Here is a 22,236-nt window from a genome sequence, read left to right on the forward strand (position 1 = left end):
ATAATGTGTCGTAAAAAGATTGAACAGTCCTAAGATACTTTTAACATTTCTCAGTGAATTATTTTGAAATATTTGTATGCAAAATAGAGAATGATTTGATTGATTTATTTTTGAACATGTACAAACCAAAACATTACATATAGAAAAAAAGAAATGTCACAAAACAAGTTAATTTCCAAAACATTTACACGTTCAAAAAAGGAGTAGATAGAAGTCTGACATATTCAATCATACCCCTCAATGCAATTAAGTATAAATAAAGTGGTGAAACTGTGCAAATCTCAAAATACGACATTTTATTTTCAAAACACCATTTAACAGCCACAGATTAATCCATTTGAACACTTCACCTGCAAATGAAGATGCTGCTTGTCCAGCTAGTCTCAATTGTGGAGTCAAACTTTTTTATTATTATTATTCTAAAGAGACAAATAACAAATATACCAAAACTTTCATAATAACTGGCCAGATCCCAAAAGAATGCTATGATTTAAAGCATCCCCTAAATGGACCTGGATGTGATATCACTTGCTGCCATGCTGTAAACATGCAGTAAAAGCAAACCAGGCGATGCTCACTTCTCCTCCTGGTTCAGTTTATGGGTTTGTGCACAGCAAAGTAAATCCTTTCACTCACAAACTAATACTGTAGGTGGGCCCACTTTCTCACACAAATTATTTTTTTCTGCATGTGACATAAGTCTAAGTAAACCGAGTACGACAGTAATCCCACAGTTTTAGTGTTTGCTCCATTTTTCTCCCTAATGTACCCATTCCAACTTATCAGGTGGAAACAATCTTCCTCCAATGATCTGGTTTCCCTCCGTTTCTGTCAAACTGTACATCAGCCTAACAACTCTTAGGAAGTGACTGCAAACACGAAATAAACTGTTTAGTCCTCCGAGCGCATAGTGATAGCGGAGTGGATCATCAGTCGTCAAGAGCGATGGTGCTCCCTCGCTCTGGTCACCATCCGTGTTTATTTAAGAGGTCTGCCTGTCACTGGCCTGAGTAACAAGGCAACGGTTAGATTCATATCTGCTGGATGAATTGGGCTTCTACCATAAATGCATCATGGTTTGTACTGACCTATAAAATGAGAAAACAACTATACAGAAATCAGAATTTTGTTTGTGTCAATGTGGTAAACGATACTGGAAAATACAATGACAGCTAGATAGAACATAAAGTTAGAGTATTTTTCACAGGTTTTAACCATAAATGTATAAAACACTGAATATATGGGGTTTTTTTTCATCTTCAGATGCATACATAGTATTAATATCAATAGAAATAGTAATAAAAATGTACAGGCCGCAAAACGATTATCACCAATATGGAAAGAAACAATGGTGGCCCACGTGCTGATTTTATGCGGCCCCCAAAGTAAATGTACAAAATGACAGGAAAATACACAAAACAAAAGCAAGAATACATTAAAAATACAAAAAATTACAAAATTGCTGGAAAATACAGTAAAAGACAAGAAAAATACAGTAAATACTTCAAAACCACAAAAATTAACAAAACGACAACAAAAACACACAATATGATACAAAGAAATTCATAAACTTACAGAAAACAAGCAATATTACAACAGAAATACACAAAAATTACTCCCAAAAACATACATTTTACGGGAAAAATACCCAAAAAGACAAAAGAAATGCACAAAACGCCTCATACCGAGCAAGACAATAACAAAAATAGTATAAAAACTCTTTGTTCTTTCCTGTTAATGCTAAGATTGGTTATTCGAAATGCTGACATTAATGTTGATATTGCTGTGATAGAAGTTTCCCACCTCTGGCTTAGATGAATAAAAGCTTTTTAAACTTTGATTTTCTTTTTATTAACCTAAGCAGGTAAAAAAAAAATAAAAAAAAACATGCTGGAGTTGGAGTATGAAACATCAAAATAAAATGAATTGTATAGTACAGTCCTTTTAACAACTTAAAACTCTGTTGAATGCTGTAATATACATGGTTTACAATAAAGGGAACTTGCGTGTGTTAGAAAATAAAATATACACAATACTTTTAAGGAGATTTTGCTATTTTGGCTAGTCAGGGAACAATTCTTAGCAGTTTCATTGATTTGTAAATACAACACCTGTGTTTTTCAAGTGTGCATATTTGTTGGCCATTTAGAAGGAAAATTGGGCCAATGGGTATATTTCAATTTTCAGTATGCAGCCTGATAAATTACAGAAAAATATAGATTTTCCATTTATTTGTACATTTGGGTCTGTTATTGAAGAAAATATTTTGAGATATTGCAAACAATTATCAGTTTTAAAATTGAATTAAAATATACTTTAATAAAGTATCTGTCATATAACATATAATGTCGGTCTAATCGTACTATTTTGCTACAAGATAAAGTTGATATGTTAAGTAAAGCCATTCAAAAACATCACAAATTAAGATCCAGCTGGTCAGTGAATATATAGGGAAAATACTTGATACAAGCAACCCAAACATTTATTTATTGGCTATTGAATTTATCCAGTATTTTGCGAGAGGTTAAAACAACAAGCCATTGCAACTTGCACTATAATTTCACTCAGTTTTTATGTGAGATGCCCTTTCTGCCTCACAGGGAAGTCAACCTGGGTCTGAACGTTCCAAAGCAAATATTCTACACCAAAGCGTTGGTGTAAAAAATGAAAAACCCACATCACAATCACCTCATTTACACAGTTACCAGCCAAGTGTAGATGTTTTGACAACTCAAGGGCAATTTTTAGGAGTTTTACCCTTCATGAACCAACCAGCGTTGGCAAAAGCTAAACAATAAGAATGTTGGCTAACCAGCACTAAATTCTACCCAGAACTGTGCAATCCTCCAAAGGCCATTTAAAACTGTGCTGTGATAACAGAGACACCTACTTACCGTTGCTCTCAATTGGCTGCTGGGGACCAATTGTAATACGCAGCGTGCAACAGCCAGAGAAAAAGCTTGAAATAACACAGTTAATTGCCAGCAGTCTAAACAGCAGTTAGTGCATTGGAGAGTGTAAGGACCAAGTGGTGTGTGTTCGCGTTTGTGTGCGTGTGTATGTGTGTATGTGTGGTAATAGTAGTCAGCTATGCGTCTGTTGTCAGGGGGTCATACCCCACTAAGTGAAAGTTACAGGTTTGTGTCTAATCAACCCCAGGAGAGTCTATCACCTCCAACATTACCTCACACTGAGCCTTCACCACACAGTTAAGAGGCCGGTTTGCCCCTCTTTCCCTTCAATAAAAAACATTAATGGATTCACATTGTATTAATGAGGTGCAGATTGTCCAATTGTTCCCAATACCACGCCACACAAATGTGTGACAATCAGGGTTGGGCTCAATTACATCTTTTTTTATCCATGCTTTATTACATCTAAATTATGATTTTTTTTTTCCAATTACAACTAATATTACAATTATTATTTCCCCCATGAAAGTCAAGTACAATTGCATTCTCAATTATTAAAGATTAATTACAATTAATCACAATTACAGAGCCTTTAATAAATAAGCATATAAAACTGGTAGGTTTTGACCCATGTCTTAAATCAGCTGTAAAATACACTAAAAAAATATCTAATGTGTTTTTCGTCACTTGGTTACCTTGTTAGACTTCCTAATAAATGAAAATATTGGTATTAATATTTTTGGTGTGGGCCTTTTTTTGTGTAATTATACCCCTCGATATGATATTTTTTTAAATGATAAAATGCTCCTCAAGAGAAGTGAAAGGAAGTGGTAAACGTTGAAGCATATTAATATAATTGTTAACTATGTATGTGTAAGCTATAGAACTGTATAATGGTTCCCCAGTTTTGCATTTATTTAAACTGTATTTGACAAATCTTATATAATTTTCATGCCAATTACAATTACAAAGTCAATTATCTGAACTCAATTACTATTCAATTCAGATAAGAGCAACAGTTTTGTTTTTAATTACAATTACAGTTATAATTGTCATAATTGTAATTAATTATGAATTATGCGATTACGGGTTTTTATTATCGTTCATTGTCATCAGTCAACGAGAACAGCTTCTACAAGTCCTAAACCTCTCGAGCTGCCAAAAAAACTTTTTACTCAATGCTGTCAGCATAATGTTCACTGTTGTTTATTATGGCATGTTAGGATTAGTTACCACATCAAACACAGTTATTATGCTTGGTGAGGTGGCCTGCCATCTCTATTTCATATGTTTTGCGTTTGATTTGTATTTCAAACCTTCAATGAGTCATTTTTTTGACCTTACGCTAAAGTGATCAGCCGTGACGTTACGATCCCTGTCAGAAAAAATAAATAAACACTCATTAACTAATTATTTAAAGGTACAGAGGAGGATTTTCCCAAACTATAGAAAAGAAACACCCTCTCCACTTTTTGAAAAAAATGCACATGCTCAACACTCTACCTACTCCCAAGAGCGTATGCTTATTAAACAAGTGTGAAAGAACGTGCACAAGCCCAGTTTTCCTCGTGCACAGCTCTGTTTACAAGTTGGTGTCGGCATCGCTCATACAAGCTAGAGAACCGTGAGCTTCAACAATTGACTTTGCTTAAAAATTTCATATTTTTCAACTTTAGGTTGCGCTTGACTAGTCGCTCAAATCACGCAAGTCACGTCACTTGAGAGGAGATAACTTGAGGTTGTGTCATTTGTATTGATTTGAATGTAATCCAGTCGCTTCAGACACTCCAGTCACGTTCGGTGTGAACGCACCTTTAGTGCGCATGTGCAGCAAGCGAAAACAAGCTGGGGACGAGAACGCACGACGGCCTTACGTCAGAATGATTGACAATTAGGAGGATCAATAGTCTAGATGATCCACCTGGAATTAGAAGGCAAAATATCATCCTCCACAATACCTTCAAGCAACCACTGAACATATTCTCATTGAGAAAGTGTAAGAAGAAACAAATAGACAAGCCTTGGTGTTGAGCAAATTTAAATAGCCCTGTAGCTGCAAAAAAAATTCTAAAATTAAAGTCCTTTGGGGTTTTTGAATTATTTAGCATTTTAATGAACCTATAATAAAGTCGTAAACCTGGATAGGAACGATGGTTTATTGCCAGTTGGTGTTTATTAGCTAAATACTAAATAGACTTTTCAACTAAACCAATGGTCTACCTCTGAGACAGCCACAATCAGTTTATTAAATGTTTAAACCAACTTCATACAATTGTCAATTCTTATTTGCATCTTTTTTTACATTTGTGCATTTGTTCATTCAAGTTAGTTTAATGGCAGTAAGGTTTCATTTAACGTCAGTAGAAAAAGAACGTCTTGTGTCTGAAGTCACAGGATATTTAATGCATGTGAAGAAGTCAAATGAAGCAGCAAAATAAGGCAGTGGTGGAATACGTATGTCAGGAGTGTCAAAAAGTTATCCTTCTATGCTAAAATAAAAAGCCTACTGTAAACTATTTGAATATGTCTTTATTTTTTATTTTAGCCAGTTTTGATTTTAGAATTCAGTGCTCTAATATGCTAACTTTTGCTGTTTGTATCATTCACTTTTAATTTCCAAGATTACATCCCTCTTGCAAATTGCACAAAAATATGTTTTTCCAACAGTGGAAAAAATATGCTTTTTGTATCTGAACGGATCAGTGGGCATTCAACTCACCACTACTATGAAAAAGAAAAGAAAAATTTATCTTTTCTGTCGTTGTTATTATTAGAAAGACTCTAGGAAATTAAATATTTTCCACATCAATACCTGATGACTAATGGTTATATTTGACAAAAAATTGCATATTATTTTGTTTATATGTTTAAGTTCAGTTTAATCTGGCAATAAAATGTTACGAGACCTACTATATTTCTTTTGCTTTATGCCCAATTGACTTTGACATTAATTTCACTTTTGCGACTCGGGAGGCAAATAAAAACATAACCCCTGGAATTTAAGCTTTTAGGTGAATGGGCTCAACTGGTTTACAGGACTAGAGGGGAGATTGCAAAAAGGGAAGGGCATTAAAACATAGGGCATGATAACAGTAATAACACAGCATGCATGAATCGACAAATCAAGGACTGGTGTAAGTTTATACGATACATTTCCAACTATAAAGACAAACACATCTACCCGGTAACTTGGTTGCATCAACCTTTACTCGAACACATGATCCCCAACTGTGGAATCAAACCGAAAGGTCATGACATAACACTGACGCCATCTGTGAATAACTTTGACGTGTTAATGGGTTAAACCCAGCGATGGAATAATTAGAAATTATTACTGGTATATAAAAGCTTGAAGGTCAGATCCTAATATTATCGTGACTTTTCTGAGTGAGTACAAACAGATGAAGTGCTGTTAGTAGCCTGGTGTTATCGAGGGGAGCGGGGCCCATGCAGGGGTCTTCACTAGTGGACTCCTGACAGAGACAAAACGCTCTTTGTGCAGCGGTGCTCCTGCCCTGGTGGCCTGAAATGGGCTGAGACCGTCTGGGGACCTGCTTTCCACTAGGTCAGAAGTGTTCTGTCGACAGCTCATTGATCACAGCTCATCTTGTCATTTGATCGTTTCCCCTGAAATGACGTGCAGACACACACACACGTGCAGACACACCCACTATAGCAACCACACATGCATTCACACTTTGAAAGATATTCAGACGCTCCACAGAGGCAAGTAAAACAATGTGGTGTTCCTCCATGGCCAAAGAATGCAGAACCAACAGTGTGGAGCAGTAGCTTTGCAGGCAGAGAGAGCTGGTAAAGTAAGACATGGAGCAATGACTTGCAGGCGGGTTATGGTGCTCGCAGGACTCGTGAAAAGTGAACAAAAGGTTCCGTTCTGAGCAAACCGCACAAGGTGCTATCCGGGGGTTTCACTGGCCATGTCCTCCCAGTTCTCCTGTTGCTGTTAAACTAAGTGGAATTTTATGGTTGGGCAGTAATACATTCCTCTCTGAGCCTGCAGCATAAATGTGAGCTACAATAATTGAGCACAGGGGAGCATTTGTAGTGTAGCATGTGACACCTTATGATGGGTTTAATCGTTGTAACAAAGTCGTCTTTAGAGCAGGGGTTCTCAACCTTGGGGTCGGGACCCCATTTTGATTCACGAAACACTGGGAGGGGGTTGCCAGATGCCTTCAAGAAACTAAGAATATTTTTGGAACAATTTCCACCCACTTTTGCTTTTTTTTTTTTTTTTTTAACCCTTTTCCTGCAACTAGACCAAATTTGCCATATTTTTGTTCCTTTTAATACATTTTTGCTACATTACTCCTATTTCTGCCACTTCCCCTTCATTCCCCCTTATAGATGGACCCATCTCCACATGACTGTTGTTCAATGTTCATGTCTGTGTTCAACCACCTTCGGGTACAGTGGGGGTCCCCGTCCTCTGGAACCTTTATTTTGGGGGGCCGGGAAGGTTGGGAACCACTGCTTTAGAGCAACAATAGGTCAACCTCAAACCACAGCAATGATTCAAATCACAGAAAGAAAATTCAGCTCACAACTGCCTCAAGAAACAGTGCTCAAGTTAAAATGCATAAATGTGGTGCAAAGACAGTGATGCAACATTTTGACAACACAAAAAACCAGATTCAGCAGCAAAGGGGGAGAAATATGATTATGATGTTGATGTTCCCGTATATTTATCGAATCCTGTGTCAGCATAGCTCCTTCCAGAAATTCCTCCATATCAATGTTGTGGAGCGGTGAAGAAATAAAGTATAGCCTGAGTGTGATGAGCGTTCCAGGCTGAACTCTGGTCAGGTGGCTAAGCTGTGCTGTGCAAATCAAATGGCCCATGACTTACCACACAAGAAGGTATTCGAAGACTGATCATCTGCTGCATGTGCAACAATATTTGCTTTATGGATGACTAAAATGAATGAGGACTTTCCATGTTTCAACAGGCATGACAGTGAAGGGGGATGAGTGCAGGGAAGGGGGGCTGCATTAAAAGCTGTTACTGTGAAATCCCAACTTTTGTCTTAATCAGTAGAAACCGGAGTTTTTATTATTGCTCTAAAAACAAAAGCACACAAAGAGAAATGTAGAACACCTTTAGAAAAAAGGTTTTCTAATCAGTTGTGGATATACTGCAGGTGAAATCAAAGTCCCCACATTTCTTAATCTTTGTTTCCTCCCTTTTCTAAGGCTGACATAGTCAGTCCCATAACAGAGATGATTTGATACACATGCGGTCCGTTTAGCCAAAATAAAGAGTATCAGGAATAGGATCAGGAAACACTGGATTTGCTGTAAATTGTAAACATACCTGATCTCTACCCAACCATATACTGTGCCCTACCAAGTCTACACACTGTGTATATATATTATTCTACAAACTTGTGGTTGTGTGAAACAGACACTGCTGACGTGTTCTTCCCTCCTATCTGGGTAGGGTTTAGGGTGCTGAAGTAAGAGGACTCGGCTTTTGTCCCACCACATGTCTATTGTGGCTAAACCTTTCCCTTGGGGGCAATTAGGACCTTTTAGTTTGTTGTAAGAGGACCTAAGTACGAGTAGGTTGAGCCAGGAAAAACATTTTTGAGCTAAACCAAAAACAGAAGTGCATTGAGCTCCTCCACACTCCTGGACTTCTGAGCATCTCTCTATTAAGAAATGTGTAGGCCTACACTGAACAGAAAGGAACAGTGGCAGCTTTACAGGGGCAGGGAGGGGACATGGGGTGAGAGCTGGGGGAGACAGAAGGCATTAACTCAGCCCATGGCCAAAACCAAGAGGGCAAACAACGTAATACTAACAATGTTGGTGGCAAGGACATGCTTCAGGAGAATCAGGAGGAGAGGGAGATCAATGTTTCGCTTTAAATTCCACATGGCTGGGTGGAAAACTGGAGAAAAGTGCAATGGGTAATGGTATGTGGTCAAATCTGCCATAGCGTCCAAAAAGCAAACATATGCATGTTGTTTAAAACAACAGAGACACAGAGCCAATGAAAAGACATTACTGTAGTGGCAGCCATAGCAGAGGTGTTGGTCTACACATGTAAGAGATAAGCATTGAGAGTAGGTTAAACTCTGTGACTAGAAGAGTTGGTATGTATGCTGAAACATGTAGATGGTTGTGTAAGAATGTTAAAGTGATTCTTGAAGAATATCAAAGAAAAAAAATAGGCAAGTAGTTTGCAATAACTGGAACTAGCATAAACTGACTACATGCAGAGACCTTGAAACTCTTCAGAGACAAACATTTCCCATGGTAGTCCTGAGACGACCAAGAGTGAACAGTGTTAGGACCTTAAGTAAAAACCCCATGAGTGATGAGAAAGGGTTAAGAGAACTGAACCCATTTAAGTCACCCAAATAAGGGCTGTACAAGCCCATGATGGATGCTCTTTAGTTCCTGAGGGAAAGAGTGCTGGCGGTGGGAAGGGAGGTGGGTGGGGAGCAAGCATAGGTCCTGCGATCTCTACTTAATAAAAACAAATTGGTTTGATAAACGACAAAGGATTAATGTCTAGAAAGAATTATGTTCACCAACTCTAGACGGTAACATGGCCAGAATTCCATATGATGAAATGTTAATGGAGCTTTATTTGAAATAACTGTACATTAAAGCTGCGGTGTGTCATACTTTTCAATTTATTAAAAGAGAACTTTTAATTTGAAAGACAAAGAAATAAAAAAAAAGACCAAAATACACGAAGTATGTAATGTATATATCTAATATCAACAATAAGTGACAAAACACATTACATGCTCAGTGTTGTCCTGGGTGGCCAGATGCAACGTTTTTCACTTCCGATATGATACCAATATTGCTGCTTTGAAAACTGGCTGATATCGATATTGATCCAATGCGATATCATCACAAGTCCTACATACTTTTTATTTACTTATGTTGTGTCAAATGTTAGAAAATGGTGGATCATGGTAAATGGTAAATGGACTTGATTTTATATAGCGCTTTATCACCACACTGAAGCAGTCTCAAAGCGCTTTACATATCAGCTCATTCACCCAATCACTCTCACATTCACACACCAATGGGACAGGACTGCCATGCAAGGCGCTAGTCGACCACTGGGAGCAACTTAGGGTTTAGTGTCTTGCCCAAGGACACTTCGACACATAGTCAGGTACTGGGATCGAACCCCCAACCTCTCGATCATAGATGTTCCCTCAATTAAACAACATTTTTGTTGGTTTCCTCTCTTGTTTCACAAATTTGACAACTAAGCATGCTATATTCTTAAAAAAACTTAAATAATAAATTTATTATATTGCTGAACTGTGAACGTCACCAGCCTAAGCTAGACTTCTATGACGATGGGAGTGAAGAGAGGGAGTGAGTGTGTGCTTACACGTTACAGAGCTATTCGTTGGAAGCAAACAGTTCTAAGATATATCACAACATAAGATTTCCCAAAACCCCATATATGCCTCCGAGTGCGTGTGAAAGCCGCCCCAGACCCACGAGACCAGCCAGGAAGGCGGCCCCCGAAAGGACCCAAGGGTGCACGGACCACACCCTTTAGACACTTCACAGAACCCAGACCACACAGAGACACCCACCCAACCCCCACAGTTCGCCCAAGCAAGCCCGTGGGATTGAGGGTCCAGCGCACTCGGCCGCAGGGCACCGCCTGAGAAGGGACACGGCCAGAGAGGGGATCTCCCCACAGCCACATTGGTTTCCTCTCTGAATTGTTACAAGTGGCGTCTTTATTTACCATAAAGCTGTGGGCAACTTGAAGAGTTCATGGGGGTGCAAAAAAGGTGGTGCTTAACAAGACCACTCAACCCTAGCTGGCCATGCTTAGCCAAAGAAAGGAAAGGCTGTTCCAGAGCCATGACATGGCACACAGGGGCAGTAAGACGGGTGCATTAGAAGCATTGTAAATGAAGCCAACTCGTCGAAGGGGGAGAGGAGGTCAAAATTAATTTTAAAGCAGGGCACAGGCTGGAATGACGTGTGTGCCGCCGGTCACATGCTGTTAAGTTAGTCAAACGACTGTCATCTATAGCACTTATTAAAAACATTTCACATTATAACAATCTAAAAAATCTTTCAGCATGATAAAACTTTTAACTGCATTCCTAAAGTTCCCCTCCCATGATTAACCTCCATCTAAGTACCGTGTTGTTCGTGACATCTCCATCCATGTTCACCTGAGGAATCCGGAGAGTGTGGAAATGAGTGGAAACATGAAAAGTGTCTGAGCAATAAAACACCACAATCTCCCCAAAGACAAGCTCACTCAGACACATAAATCTGTGGTGTTGTTGTAGGCTCCTTGTTATCTCTCTGCTTCTATTTCAGCTGCCATAAACTCATAGCCTTCTGTCATGCACTGTAATGGGACGAATCTGAAAGAAATTTGAACCCTGCTCGCAAATAAATACAGACTTGTTTTTCATTCCATTGATCAAAGTTATTTAAGAAAAGTAATAATTAAGAGCTTTTGAAATGAAAAAAGACATGAATAATAAAAACAAGTTTATTTTCTAAGAACTCACTTTAAACAGCTCAGAAAAAAAATCCATGGGAGGATTTGGGGGATTCATAATGTCCTTAAAGGTAAATAATTGCTCCTTGTGGGGCAATTTGTGTGGGATTCTGTTTTCCTTTTTTCAGTCCGAAGGAATGGAAAGGAAAAAAAAACACCCAGACTGGCTCAGCGTTAGAGCTATTAGAGGAAGAGTGGCTGTGTGTGTCGGGTCTGAATCTGAGGGACTTGGGTCCAGCACTTAGACTACTTAAACATTACAGTACAGTCACTGAGTCTAGCCTAAATGTTGAGGCTTCTGATGCTAAAACCAGGCCATTAGAAGATACAACAAAGACATGATGAGATATAGTTTAAGACAGGTGAATTAAATGCTGACCTATGGTCTCCATTGAGTAGCATCAACGAGAGCTTCCTTTGTGAAGGCACCACTCTGTTGACCGTACATCATCCCCCAGGAGGGTGGACGGTCATCATCATTACACACATGCACACACCGACGCCTGGCTTTACAATAACACAGCAGCAGCCAGGACTCCACATCTGTCATTGGGATGTTTAAAGAGGCACAATTATTGGCCTTTCTTTTTGGAGATGGGGGATATGTTCAGGGCGGCTGATAGGAGCAAAGCCGTCTGGTTAACATCGAGTTGCCTCACCTTTACCAAAGACTAGAGTAACAGGAGCAGAATAAGACTAGGGGGAGGAGGGGGCATTGCCTGGGAGCAGATAAGCAGTAACCTGGATCCATTGGCCAAAGGATGGTAAATCACTCACGGTCACTCCCAAGAGTTCCCAAAATGAGCATTCCCACTGCTCCGAACCTCATTTCTTATCTTATCAGCTCGCTTATCACGCCAATCACTTATCTTCTGCTTCTATAAACACGTCTGCTACCATCAAACAATTACCCCTCCACATGCAGACAAACGCACCAAATACAACATGCATGCATTTTTAAATATCAACTACAGCATTAATTGCAGATTTCATTTTGAGCAGCTTAAAGCTAGTGTTCATTCTTCTCCTCAATGCACCGTTAGAGGAAATTAAAAAAAATGTGTATAAAAAACTAAAAAACTAAGTTTGTGAACAAGAGCGCTCAGAGAGCAAACTTTCGCCAAGTGCCAAATATCCTATTAGCCAGATATCCAGTTATCTGGATCAGTGATCCAGATCATGGTACCATGATCATTCACACTTTAAAAGGCTTGAAAGAAATTTCTATCCCCATTAATAACCATAAAGTAGGTCCAAATGTTTTTTGTTTTGTTTTTTAGAAAAATCGAGATTAAATGCGCAATCTGGATCCAATCTGGATAATACTCTGTGGAGTAATTGAGGAAGCAACCTGACATAGCTATCAGTCAATTATGAACAGAGATATGAATTTTTGAAATTTCGCAAATATTGAGAGGTTTTTTTGATTTTTGAAACGATCCAGAATCAGTATATTGATCCAGATCCAAAATTTAATGGCATTTTCCAGTGTTAAGCCTATCTTTGGTTAATATTTTGTCAAACTCCATTAAGTGCTTATACTTAATCCTGCAAACAGACAAACAAATAAATGCTGATGAAAATTGACTTCCATGGCAAAGGTAAATTACCCACTGCTGCCTTATTTCCTCATTTTGACCAGTGAGAAGCTCGTTACTTTTATGAAGGCTCACCTTTCTCCTTGATGCACTGTTGGAGGTAAGAAGAAAAAAAAAGCTACATTTGTGAATTACTCACTTTTGTTGCCTAGCAGGAAGACAACTGGCTGAACATCTGATTCCTCATTGGCCTTCTTGACCATGCTGTACCAATCCTCCAGATTCTCAAAGCTCTGGTAATTGGTGATGTCGTACACTAGAAGAACTCCCTGTGTGAGAAGAAAGAAAACAGCATTAAAACAGAATGTTGATATTAACTACACAAACTGGGAATGAGGGTAAGAGGAAACAGAAGGTGGCACTGCTCCTCTGCTCTGAGCTAGGGACACAAAGTGGACCCAGTCTGATGTTTATTCAGGAGTAAAACTGACATATAGATCCGTTTTTAAATAAAAAACTGTGGTGTGCTAAATAATAATAATAATAATAATAATAATAATAATAATAATGGCAGGTTTGTAAGCAGACTCCAGACTGCAGAATAGAGGTCAGGTTTGGTTATCTACTGTCTGAGCTGATGAATGAAAGCTGCTGTCAGACATTTTCCCCTCTCTCTCACTAATGCCTCACACTGTACGCTCTACACAAGCAGTCATGCAACAGTTCTGTTCTGAGCACAATGTAAAAGCTTGACTATCACAACCTAAATGTAATGTTTTTAAAAGGTGAATAAAAGTGAGTAAATAAGTGTCTTTGCTTTTACTGCATGATGCAACACGACCCAAGGGATGTGGCTTTTTGTTTGAAAGACACGCACTGTCACAACAGCCAGTTGGTGAGGACAGCTTACGCCTCTTCAAAACGACTGTGAGTTTTCTCTGAACGCTCATGATTGATTACAGGACGCACAGTGCTCCACAATAGGTGTGAAAGTTGTTCACCGAGATGTTGGATGACATTTGGCTTAAGAAGACAGCGCTGCTTTTTTGTTACTTTTTTTTATTAATAGACTTTGTTTATCGTTGTCAGCTAAGTTTACAATATTAAGCAACTTGGTCATTTTTGTGCCAAAGATGTTTCCCTTAAAGTATTTTTTAAACGACAATGTGTAAAAGTAATTGTAATGATTCAAATCACTTCTTAAAACATACTTTTATCAGAGAGCTTTCCCTGATTTTAAGTAACTTCGAAATTATTTTCATGTTTCTGTTTCTTAAGCTGTTTTAATCTCTGACCAAGACTTTATTTTGTAATGTATCGCTGCCTTTGGAAAGCGCTTTGTAACGTGTTTTGAAAAGTGCTATATAAATGAAGTTTATTATTAATATTATTTATTATAATGAAGGAAGGGAATTGCAAAGGTTATTTATTTTAGAAGGAGGGGGCAGAAAAAGTTTGGAAACAACAGCATTAATTAAATGCTTCTCCAACATCTGTGACTGAAATCGTTACAGGCTATAATTCTAAGACGACAAAGTGATTTCCACAGTAAAAATAAAAAATAATTAAAAACTAAAAGGAAACAGCAATCAGAAAATCTATTGTGTTTCTATTGCGTTTCTCAAATGGGGATACGTGAATCCTTAGGGGTACACGATGGCTCTACAGGGGGTACCTGGGAGAGAGAGAGAGTGTGGAAAGTTAAGAAATGCAAACATTAAAACTATGGGGTTTTATAATGTTTATTTTAAGGAAAAAATTATAAACATCAGGCAGGAGATGACTGGAAATTATAAAAACTATAAAAATAAATCTATTCAGGAGGCCCTAAATACTGTTTTATGCCACCTATTTACCAATGAAATTCTTTAAAATGTGTTTTATCACATATGTATTCATTCATTGTGCTCTATAATTGTTTTTTTCACAGTATCCTGAGCAAAATGTTGCAGTCAGCCAAAGGGGGTACTTGGATTCAGAAATAGGAGAAAGTGGGTACGTGAGCCAAAAAGGTTTGAGAACCACTGATCTATTGGACAAGCTGTAAATTAACTTAAAATAATGACACTGAATAATTTATAATTCTATTTACACAACCTAAGAAAAAAAATCCTCTGTCTATATTAAAACATTTACACTTCCCTAACAAATCACTAAATAAATTAATATCGAAGTCCAGATTTAGGAGCGCTGTTGTTGCAAACATAAGTCCTATTGACCTTGTGCATTCACAGTGAATCCAAAAGTCAGTTTATTATGGTTTGTCTCCAGATGGAGGGAGTGGTGGGCACTGAACGAAGCAGCTGAGGCTGTAACAATAAGCATGGACAGAGTCACCTATACGCAGCTATTAGGGGATTGGAAGCTTAATTGTTCCTGTGCCTCTGGTGACCTTTACACCACTGCAGGAATCATTTATAACATTTATATATGTTCTTTCCTTCCGGAGTCGGACACAGTCTGTGTTTTATGTTAGAAAGAGAATGAAGAAGATATACAACAATATATTCTTGTGTGTGAGGCATAATAAATTGCAGAAACTGTCAAATTCAAAGCAAACTTAGCAGCGTGTGTGTGTGTGTGTGTGTGTGTGTGTTCTTACATGAGCTCCATACACATATTTATCCAGCATCTTCCCTCCTAACGTCTGGCCGCCAATGTCCCATACCTGCAGAGTAACGTTCATATTTCCTGCAAAGGAGAGAAATCACAGAAGTAACCCAGATGTTAAAATATATATCCATATTTACTTAAAACATGTTAGATCAGTTTTTTTCAACCTTTGGGTCGGGACCCCATGTAAGGTCGCCTGGAGTTTAAATGGGGTTGCCTGAAATGTCTAGTAATTGTAATTTTTTTTCAATCATTATTATTGTTGTTACTATTTCATTATTATACTTTATTACACAAAATCTTAAACAAAAGATTTCAATACTTCTACTTTTTCAAATAAAAATCTTGTTCACACAAATTGCAGTATAAAGATATCTGAGCTGGTGGGTGCATCTTATCACTTTGTGCACTAATCCTGGCTTTAAATCGAGGCTTTCGCCTTTAATTGGCCATGTAATGTTAGTACATTAATGGAATTTGTCCTCTGCATTTAACCCATCCCTGAGGCTACTCTGTATTTGTAATACAGTATAACAAACATGATACAAAAAAGAATAATTCGAGAGAAAAAAATAAATCTCTTTTGGATCACCAGAAATTATTTGTATCAAAGTGGGGTCACAATCCAAAAAAGATTGAAAACCACTACGTTAAATATAATATAATATTAAAAAAAAAAAAAAAAAAAACTGTATTCTTTTATGGAGAAAATTGAATGATAAAACATAATGATTGGTGCAATTTTCTGCAGTGTAAAACAAAGTGTGACATCATATACTGGTAAAAAAAAAAATGGGAAAAGAGAAGTCAAAATCGAAAGCAAACTAAATTTCTAAAACATTTATTTTCCTCAAAAAAGAAGTTGTTGTTTAAGAAAAGTTTAAGATAAAAGTAAGAAAGGGAGAGCAGAGAGTGCACTGAGGTAATGTTAGTGTGAAGAAGGTTCCTGTGCTGAGCTGTGGCCACGATGGAGAGCAGAGCGTGCACTGTGGACGCTGGTGGACAGCCCAATCCCTTCATAAGTCTCTTTTTAAAGCGCGAAAAGGAAACGCTGAGGTCACAGTTGCTACCTCCAGACTATACAGTGTCAATATAGAGCTACGTTGAGGTGTGCGATGAATAATGACTCTTTGGTGTCATAAAGAGCCATCCCCACCCATCCGTGGCACTCGGGACGCTTGCTTTATTTGTGTTTTCAGAGATACACGCTGACTCAACTCAACAGGGCTTACATTTTCTGCAACCGCGTTGCACAAACGACTAAATTCAGCCATAAGCTTTGTATAGCGTGCATTTCCACCGACAGAGGTCAACGAAAAGGGAACATGTGAATTATGATTGTCTATCAAGAGTGGTTTTCGTTTGACTTGCACCCCCAATGTTTCTGAAATGGTCAAATTTTCGTCAATTTTTTGACCATTGCGATTTCCCTTCACCTCATTGGTTTGGCAGGGACATCTGGAAGAGGTATTGTTATAAAACACACACACACACACACACACACACACACACACACACACACACACACACACACACACACACACACACACACACACACACACACACACACACACACACACACACACACACACACACACACACACACACACACACACACACACACACACACACACACACACACAGAGGAGGCTGTTGTGTGCCATGTCGGCCTCGCCTCACCTCTCTCTGCGATGGAAAATGTACATTAAGTTTGACAAGCTGGGCCTTCATAGTGAGAGGGGCCAACGGCAGCTAAAGGATTCAACCCCCCACCTCATCCCAACCCTGCATGAGACCCTTACAGCCCCATAGAGACCCACAGAATCACACAGGCTCTCCAATAGTCAGGGTGGAGGTCTTAACGAAGTTTTGGACCACCCAGCTTGCAGAGTCACCCTCCTCTTCATCAGCTCATCAACACCCAATTCCCCAGAAAATGGTCCATTTAACAACCTCAGTGTTGAACCCTGCGTTGTTGCTGCCTCAGTGATACACACGTGTGCCAGCTAGATTCCAACAAAGCTCGAGATTTAACGCTCAAAAGACTGGGTGATGGAACAAGAAGTCAAACGATTAGCATTGCATTTTTTTCAGGTTTGTATTAGAGCCCTCCAGTGAGTAGTGAGTGCTTACCGTTTGCTTTTTTTTTTCTGCCTGACTCCACCACAACATTTTTGGGGCTTTGGTTTTTCTAGGTTTCAGAGGCTCTAAACTGACAGAAAGTCAAAGGAGACTCAGCCAACTTACAAATCACCATAACCTTTACATGTAGCACCTAATTTACCCATATCTAATGTTGTTTTATCGGTAATAAAAAAATGGAGACACTTTGCGGAATCCTGGAGCTTGGTATTTGGCCCCTTTTGCCGAGTTTGAGAAGTGGTGTTTGAAATTTCTCGTGGTAGGAAATGAAAATGGAGGCGTTTACTTCAAATATGGCAAGAGTCAATAAAGACTTAATTTACCGCTCTGAAGCTGGGAGAGGAGCAAAGTGTGGCTTTATTTATGTGGGTTAAAGAAGAACAAACATCAAGGATTTACGTGAGGCAAGACAAAGATCAGTTAAATTTGGGGACCAATACATTGACTCTAGTAGCCAAGCTAATCAGTTCAAATGTTTAGTAACAAGAACTCTGAGACGTGCTGGACAATCATCAAGAAAAAGAAAGACAAATATATATGAGATTCCTTGTGAAATGCTCACTAAAATACGTATGTCTTTCAACAAAATGACAATATAAATATTCTCAATCTGCACTTGTGCAGCAGCACAACGTCTGCGTCACGTCTCTGAGTGAGCAAGCATGAGATTAGGAAGGTGTCTCACCTGGAAGGCTTATTCTTTTCAGAAAGAAATCCAGGCCGATGGTTTGTTTGTACTGCTTCCCAAAGGCCTCCTGTGCAAACTGGGTGGCGAGTGATGTCTGGAACAGAGAGACAAAAGGAGAGCCGTGGAGAATGAGTGTCAAACGTTGTCTGCAGCGATCAGCGCGGCTATAGAGATGTGTCATTTTATAGCAGTTAATTGCTTTAGAAGAGAGGCGTCTTAAAAGGTAAAATAAGTACTTTTTGATCAGATTACTCAAATTATAAACCGCGTCAAAGACTCAGCACGGGATTGAGCACAGAGATAGAATACAGCAAAAAAAATCAAAAATACACAAAATAAAATACCAAAAACAATTTTAAAAGTTCTGTTTTTTCAGGATTTCAACATATGGAATTACAAAAGTTTGGAGAATTATCCATTAAAGCAGAGGTGGGTAACTTTAATCAGAAGGGTCATATTATGTACATTCATGTCAGCATTTACATTAATGATAAATCTGAGCATTAATACAAAAAAGATCGAACACTTTTTAGAGTAACTGTGTGTGTTTTTCTGACATTCTGTGTATACGTTTGTTTATTATGTGCATTTCTGTTGTCCTTTTGTGTATTTTTCCTGAAAAATGCATCTCTTTTGGAGTTATATTGTGTATTAGTGTTGTCATTTTGCAGGGGGTTGGAGTAATTTTTGTGTATTTCTATTGAAATTTGGTGTGTTTGTAGTACTGTGGGTTTGCAGAGTCATTTTTGTGGTATTTTTCTTGTCTTTTTGTGTAATTTTGTTGCCATTTTTTAATTCATTTTGAGTTTTTTGTTGTCTTTTTGCATTATTTGGAGTTTTTTGTGTGTTTCTGTTGTCATTTTGTTAAGTTTTTCCAGTAGCTTTTTGTGTTTCTGGAGTACTTTCCATTTCTCTTGTCTTTTACTGTATTTTTCTGTATTGTTATTTTTTGAGTATTCTTGCTGTTTTTTTGTGTATTTTAGTGTATTCTTGCTGTTTTTTGTGTGTTTTAGTGTATTCTTACTGTTTTTTGTGTATTTTAGTGTATTCTTGCTGTTTCTTTTGTGTATTCTTACTTTTTTTGTGTATTTTAGTGTATTCTTGCTGTTTTTTGATGTATTTTAGTGTATTCTTGCTGTTTTTTTGTGTATTTTAATCTCAGTTTTCTGCATTTAATTCGGGAGTTGCATACGATTAGAGCGAGGGTCGCGTGTGGCCTCCAGGCTGCCAGATGCCTATGTCTGCATTATAGTGTCTTTGGAAATAATCCTGACAATGTGCTGTACATTAGCTCTGTCACTCAAATCCATTTGAAAACTCCTTCACCAACGTCATAACTGACTTGACTGGCTGCTGATGTAATCGTCTGCTTTCTCACCACTGTTAATTTAAACTGTGTGTGTGTGTGTGTGCGCATGACAGTGAAACCTGCGTATAACAAAAACAGGTGGCGTGGTACGTCTTCGGGCTGCAGACCTAATAATTGCGACAAATTATAAAACTTCCATCACTGTCACTGGTGTGTTTGAGTAGGGAAAATATAACATGTTAGGGGGCTCTCCTGAAATCCATGGGAATCTGTAGCACACGCTTGACATGCCAAGTTTAATTCATTTTGATGGATGAGGCAAGGGAAAAGAAATGAAGTGCTGAATGTCTATTAGCTATCTTTAAAGCAGTATGCTTACATAAACACAACAGGGAAGGGAAGCAATGGGAATCCTGGAGTTTTCATGTGGCGGCAAATGCATTTTAATGTGAATCAGGGCGATCCATGAGGGATTTCTTTCATCCAAGTACGTTAGCACTTGGTTCTGGGCCTTTATCTACCTTCACTGTTAAAGATTCAGCAAAGAAATGAAGACAAATGTGAGATTATTAGCCTCATGGTTTATCCAAACATAAACAAAACATTCAAGCCAACTTTTGTCAGTCTGAAAATGTTCCCATTAAAACATGATGCGACATCGCTTTCTTTTTGCCGCTTGTTCTAGAGAACTGAGTAATAACTTTATTCCGCTAATTCTTTAAAAGGTCACAGATTTACAGACTTCTAAGGGTGTCACAGGCCCAGGAGTGACTGAAAAGTGACTGACACAACAAGGAGAAAATCAGTCATTTAAATGGCCTCAACAATCATTGGTAAGACAGGAATAACAAGCTTGGACAGCAGAAATGTATTCCACATGCTAACAGTAGACTCATTGGCCATTTGTCTTGGCGTTCAAGTAGCTTTGGCTCCTTTCTTTCGATGAGGGACATTTTATATTTCCTCCACCATTAACTGGAACTAACAAGTGAACTTAAAATGCTGACACCTAAACAGAAAACTGCACTGGGTTACCAGTGATACCAGTTCTGGAAAAGGAGGGAAGATCCACTTGCTAGAGAATAAAGGAGACATTTCTCATCACTTTCTCAAATATAAAACTAGTTCTGATAAAATGCAGTGTGACAATATCTGAGCTGGCACAACGTGTGACTAATCCTGGCTACTCTGTGTTTCTAATACAGAAAAACAAACGTGATAAATAACTCATTCTAGGGAAAAAGATTGTCTTTGAGGTCACCAAAAATCCCCTATATCAAAATAAGGTCAAGATCGATTGAAAAACCGGTTGGGAACATCTGCTTTAGTAATAAACATATTCATCCAATAACTGCCAACAATCAGTGGAATACTGTACGATTAATGTTGATGTCTTTCTATCCCACATTGGTCATTTTTGGGTAAATAGGTTGTTTCTAAATTCATTATATAGTGATAGAATTACAGTGTTTCAATTCAAATCTGAGAATACTAGAGTAAAAAAAAACACTATAGATAAGATCTTCTTTCAGAGCATTAATAAAGATTAAATAAGACAGTTAAAATGACGTATTTAGTAGGATGATATATGTCCACTATATCAAAGGTTGATTCTTGTTTATTATTTTAAGTTTTTAAATTCAACTCAACAAGAGACCAAGAAAAAAAAAAAAACAACTGTAGCTCATCACTGGTGTAACGTTGACACTTTAGCAGAAAACAGCACAGGATTACCAGTGATACATACTGGAAAAGGAAGAAAGTTCCACTAGCTCGAGAAGAAAGGAAACAAAATGCAACTTCAGATCTGAATAGGAAAAGCTTTGCTGTCATTGATTATGACAAAATATTTTTACACAACATTAAACTGGCTTTTTTTCTTGTAAAGGAAAAATAAAATGTGTGATGATTTCTGATGGGAAGAATCAATGCTAATATTGCTGCTAGTATATATATATAGTATCTGTTAGTATGCATTGCCCGCATCTAAAGCTCCATTTTACCCTGTGGGTCAGAGAACTGTAAATATTGAAGAAATACTAAGTGGTTTATAACTAAGTTTGAAAAATAGAGCTGTGTGTGAGTGAGACCCTAGCACCTGGCTAAACCAGAGACTCCATCTTTTTTAAAACATCTCGCTCAGGTGGAAAGGCTTTCCCACATCTCCCTGTATTTCTGAATGGACAACCGACCACATACGAAAATACCCATGGAAATGCTGTCCAAGAAAAACCGATCCGATAGCAATTTGCTCAGCAAATTGACATTAATAAGGGGGAAAACGGCCTTCAAGATGTCAGTCAGTGGTGCGTGCTTCAAATGGGGGGCAAAGGCTGTTTTTTTTCTGCCCAGAACAGACAAGCAGGTAAGTCATTCAGATAGTGACGAGTCGACACCTGGCAGTAGTGTGATTGGGGTTATTAATGCAGGGTATCTACTGGGAAATGGCTGTTTTTTCTGCACATACACACAACTCCACCCTTTCCAAAAAAGAATGTGTC

At 38.2% G+C, this 22,236-nt stretch overlaps 1 protein-coding gene across 2 annotated transcripts in view; it reads right to left on the reverse strand.

Moving 5' to 3' along the window:
• The window catches only part of rab28 (RAB28, member RAS oncogene family), a 38,676-nt gene that overhangs the window by 11,882 nt on the left and 4,558 nt on the right, over positions 1 to 22,236 (reverse strand). For both annotated transcript variants that reach the window (XM_028460541.1, XM_028460540.1), the window contains exons 2-4: positions 18,424 to 18,520; positions 15,586 to 15,674; positions 13,183 to 13,312 (exon numbers count right to left, since the gene is read on the reverse strand). In XM_028460541.1, the coding sequence (XP_028316342.1) occupies positions 13,183 to 13,312; positions 15,586 to 15,674; positions 18,424 to 18,520 (316 nt within the window). The remainder of the gene's footprint in view (positions 1 to 13,182; positions 13,313 to 15,585; positions 15,675 to 18,423; positions 18,521 to 22,236) is intronic.

The sequence above is a fragment of the Gouania willdenowi genome, chromosome 10 (assembly GCF_900634775.1).
Source record: "Gouania willdenowi chromosome 10, fGouWil2.1, whole genome shotgun sequence".
Classification (NCBI taxonomy): Eukaryota; Metazoa; Chordata; class Actinopteri; order Blenniiformes; family Gobiesocidae; genus Gouania; species Gouania willdenowi.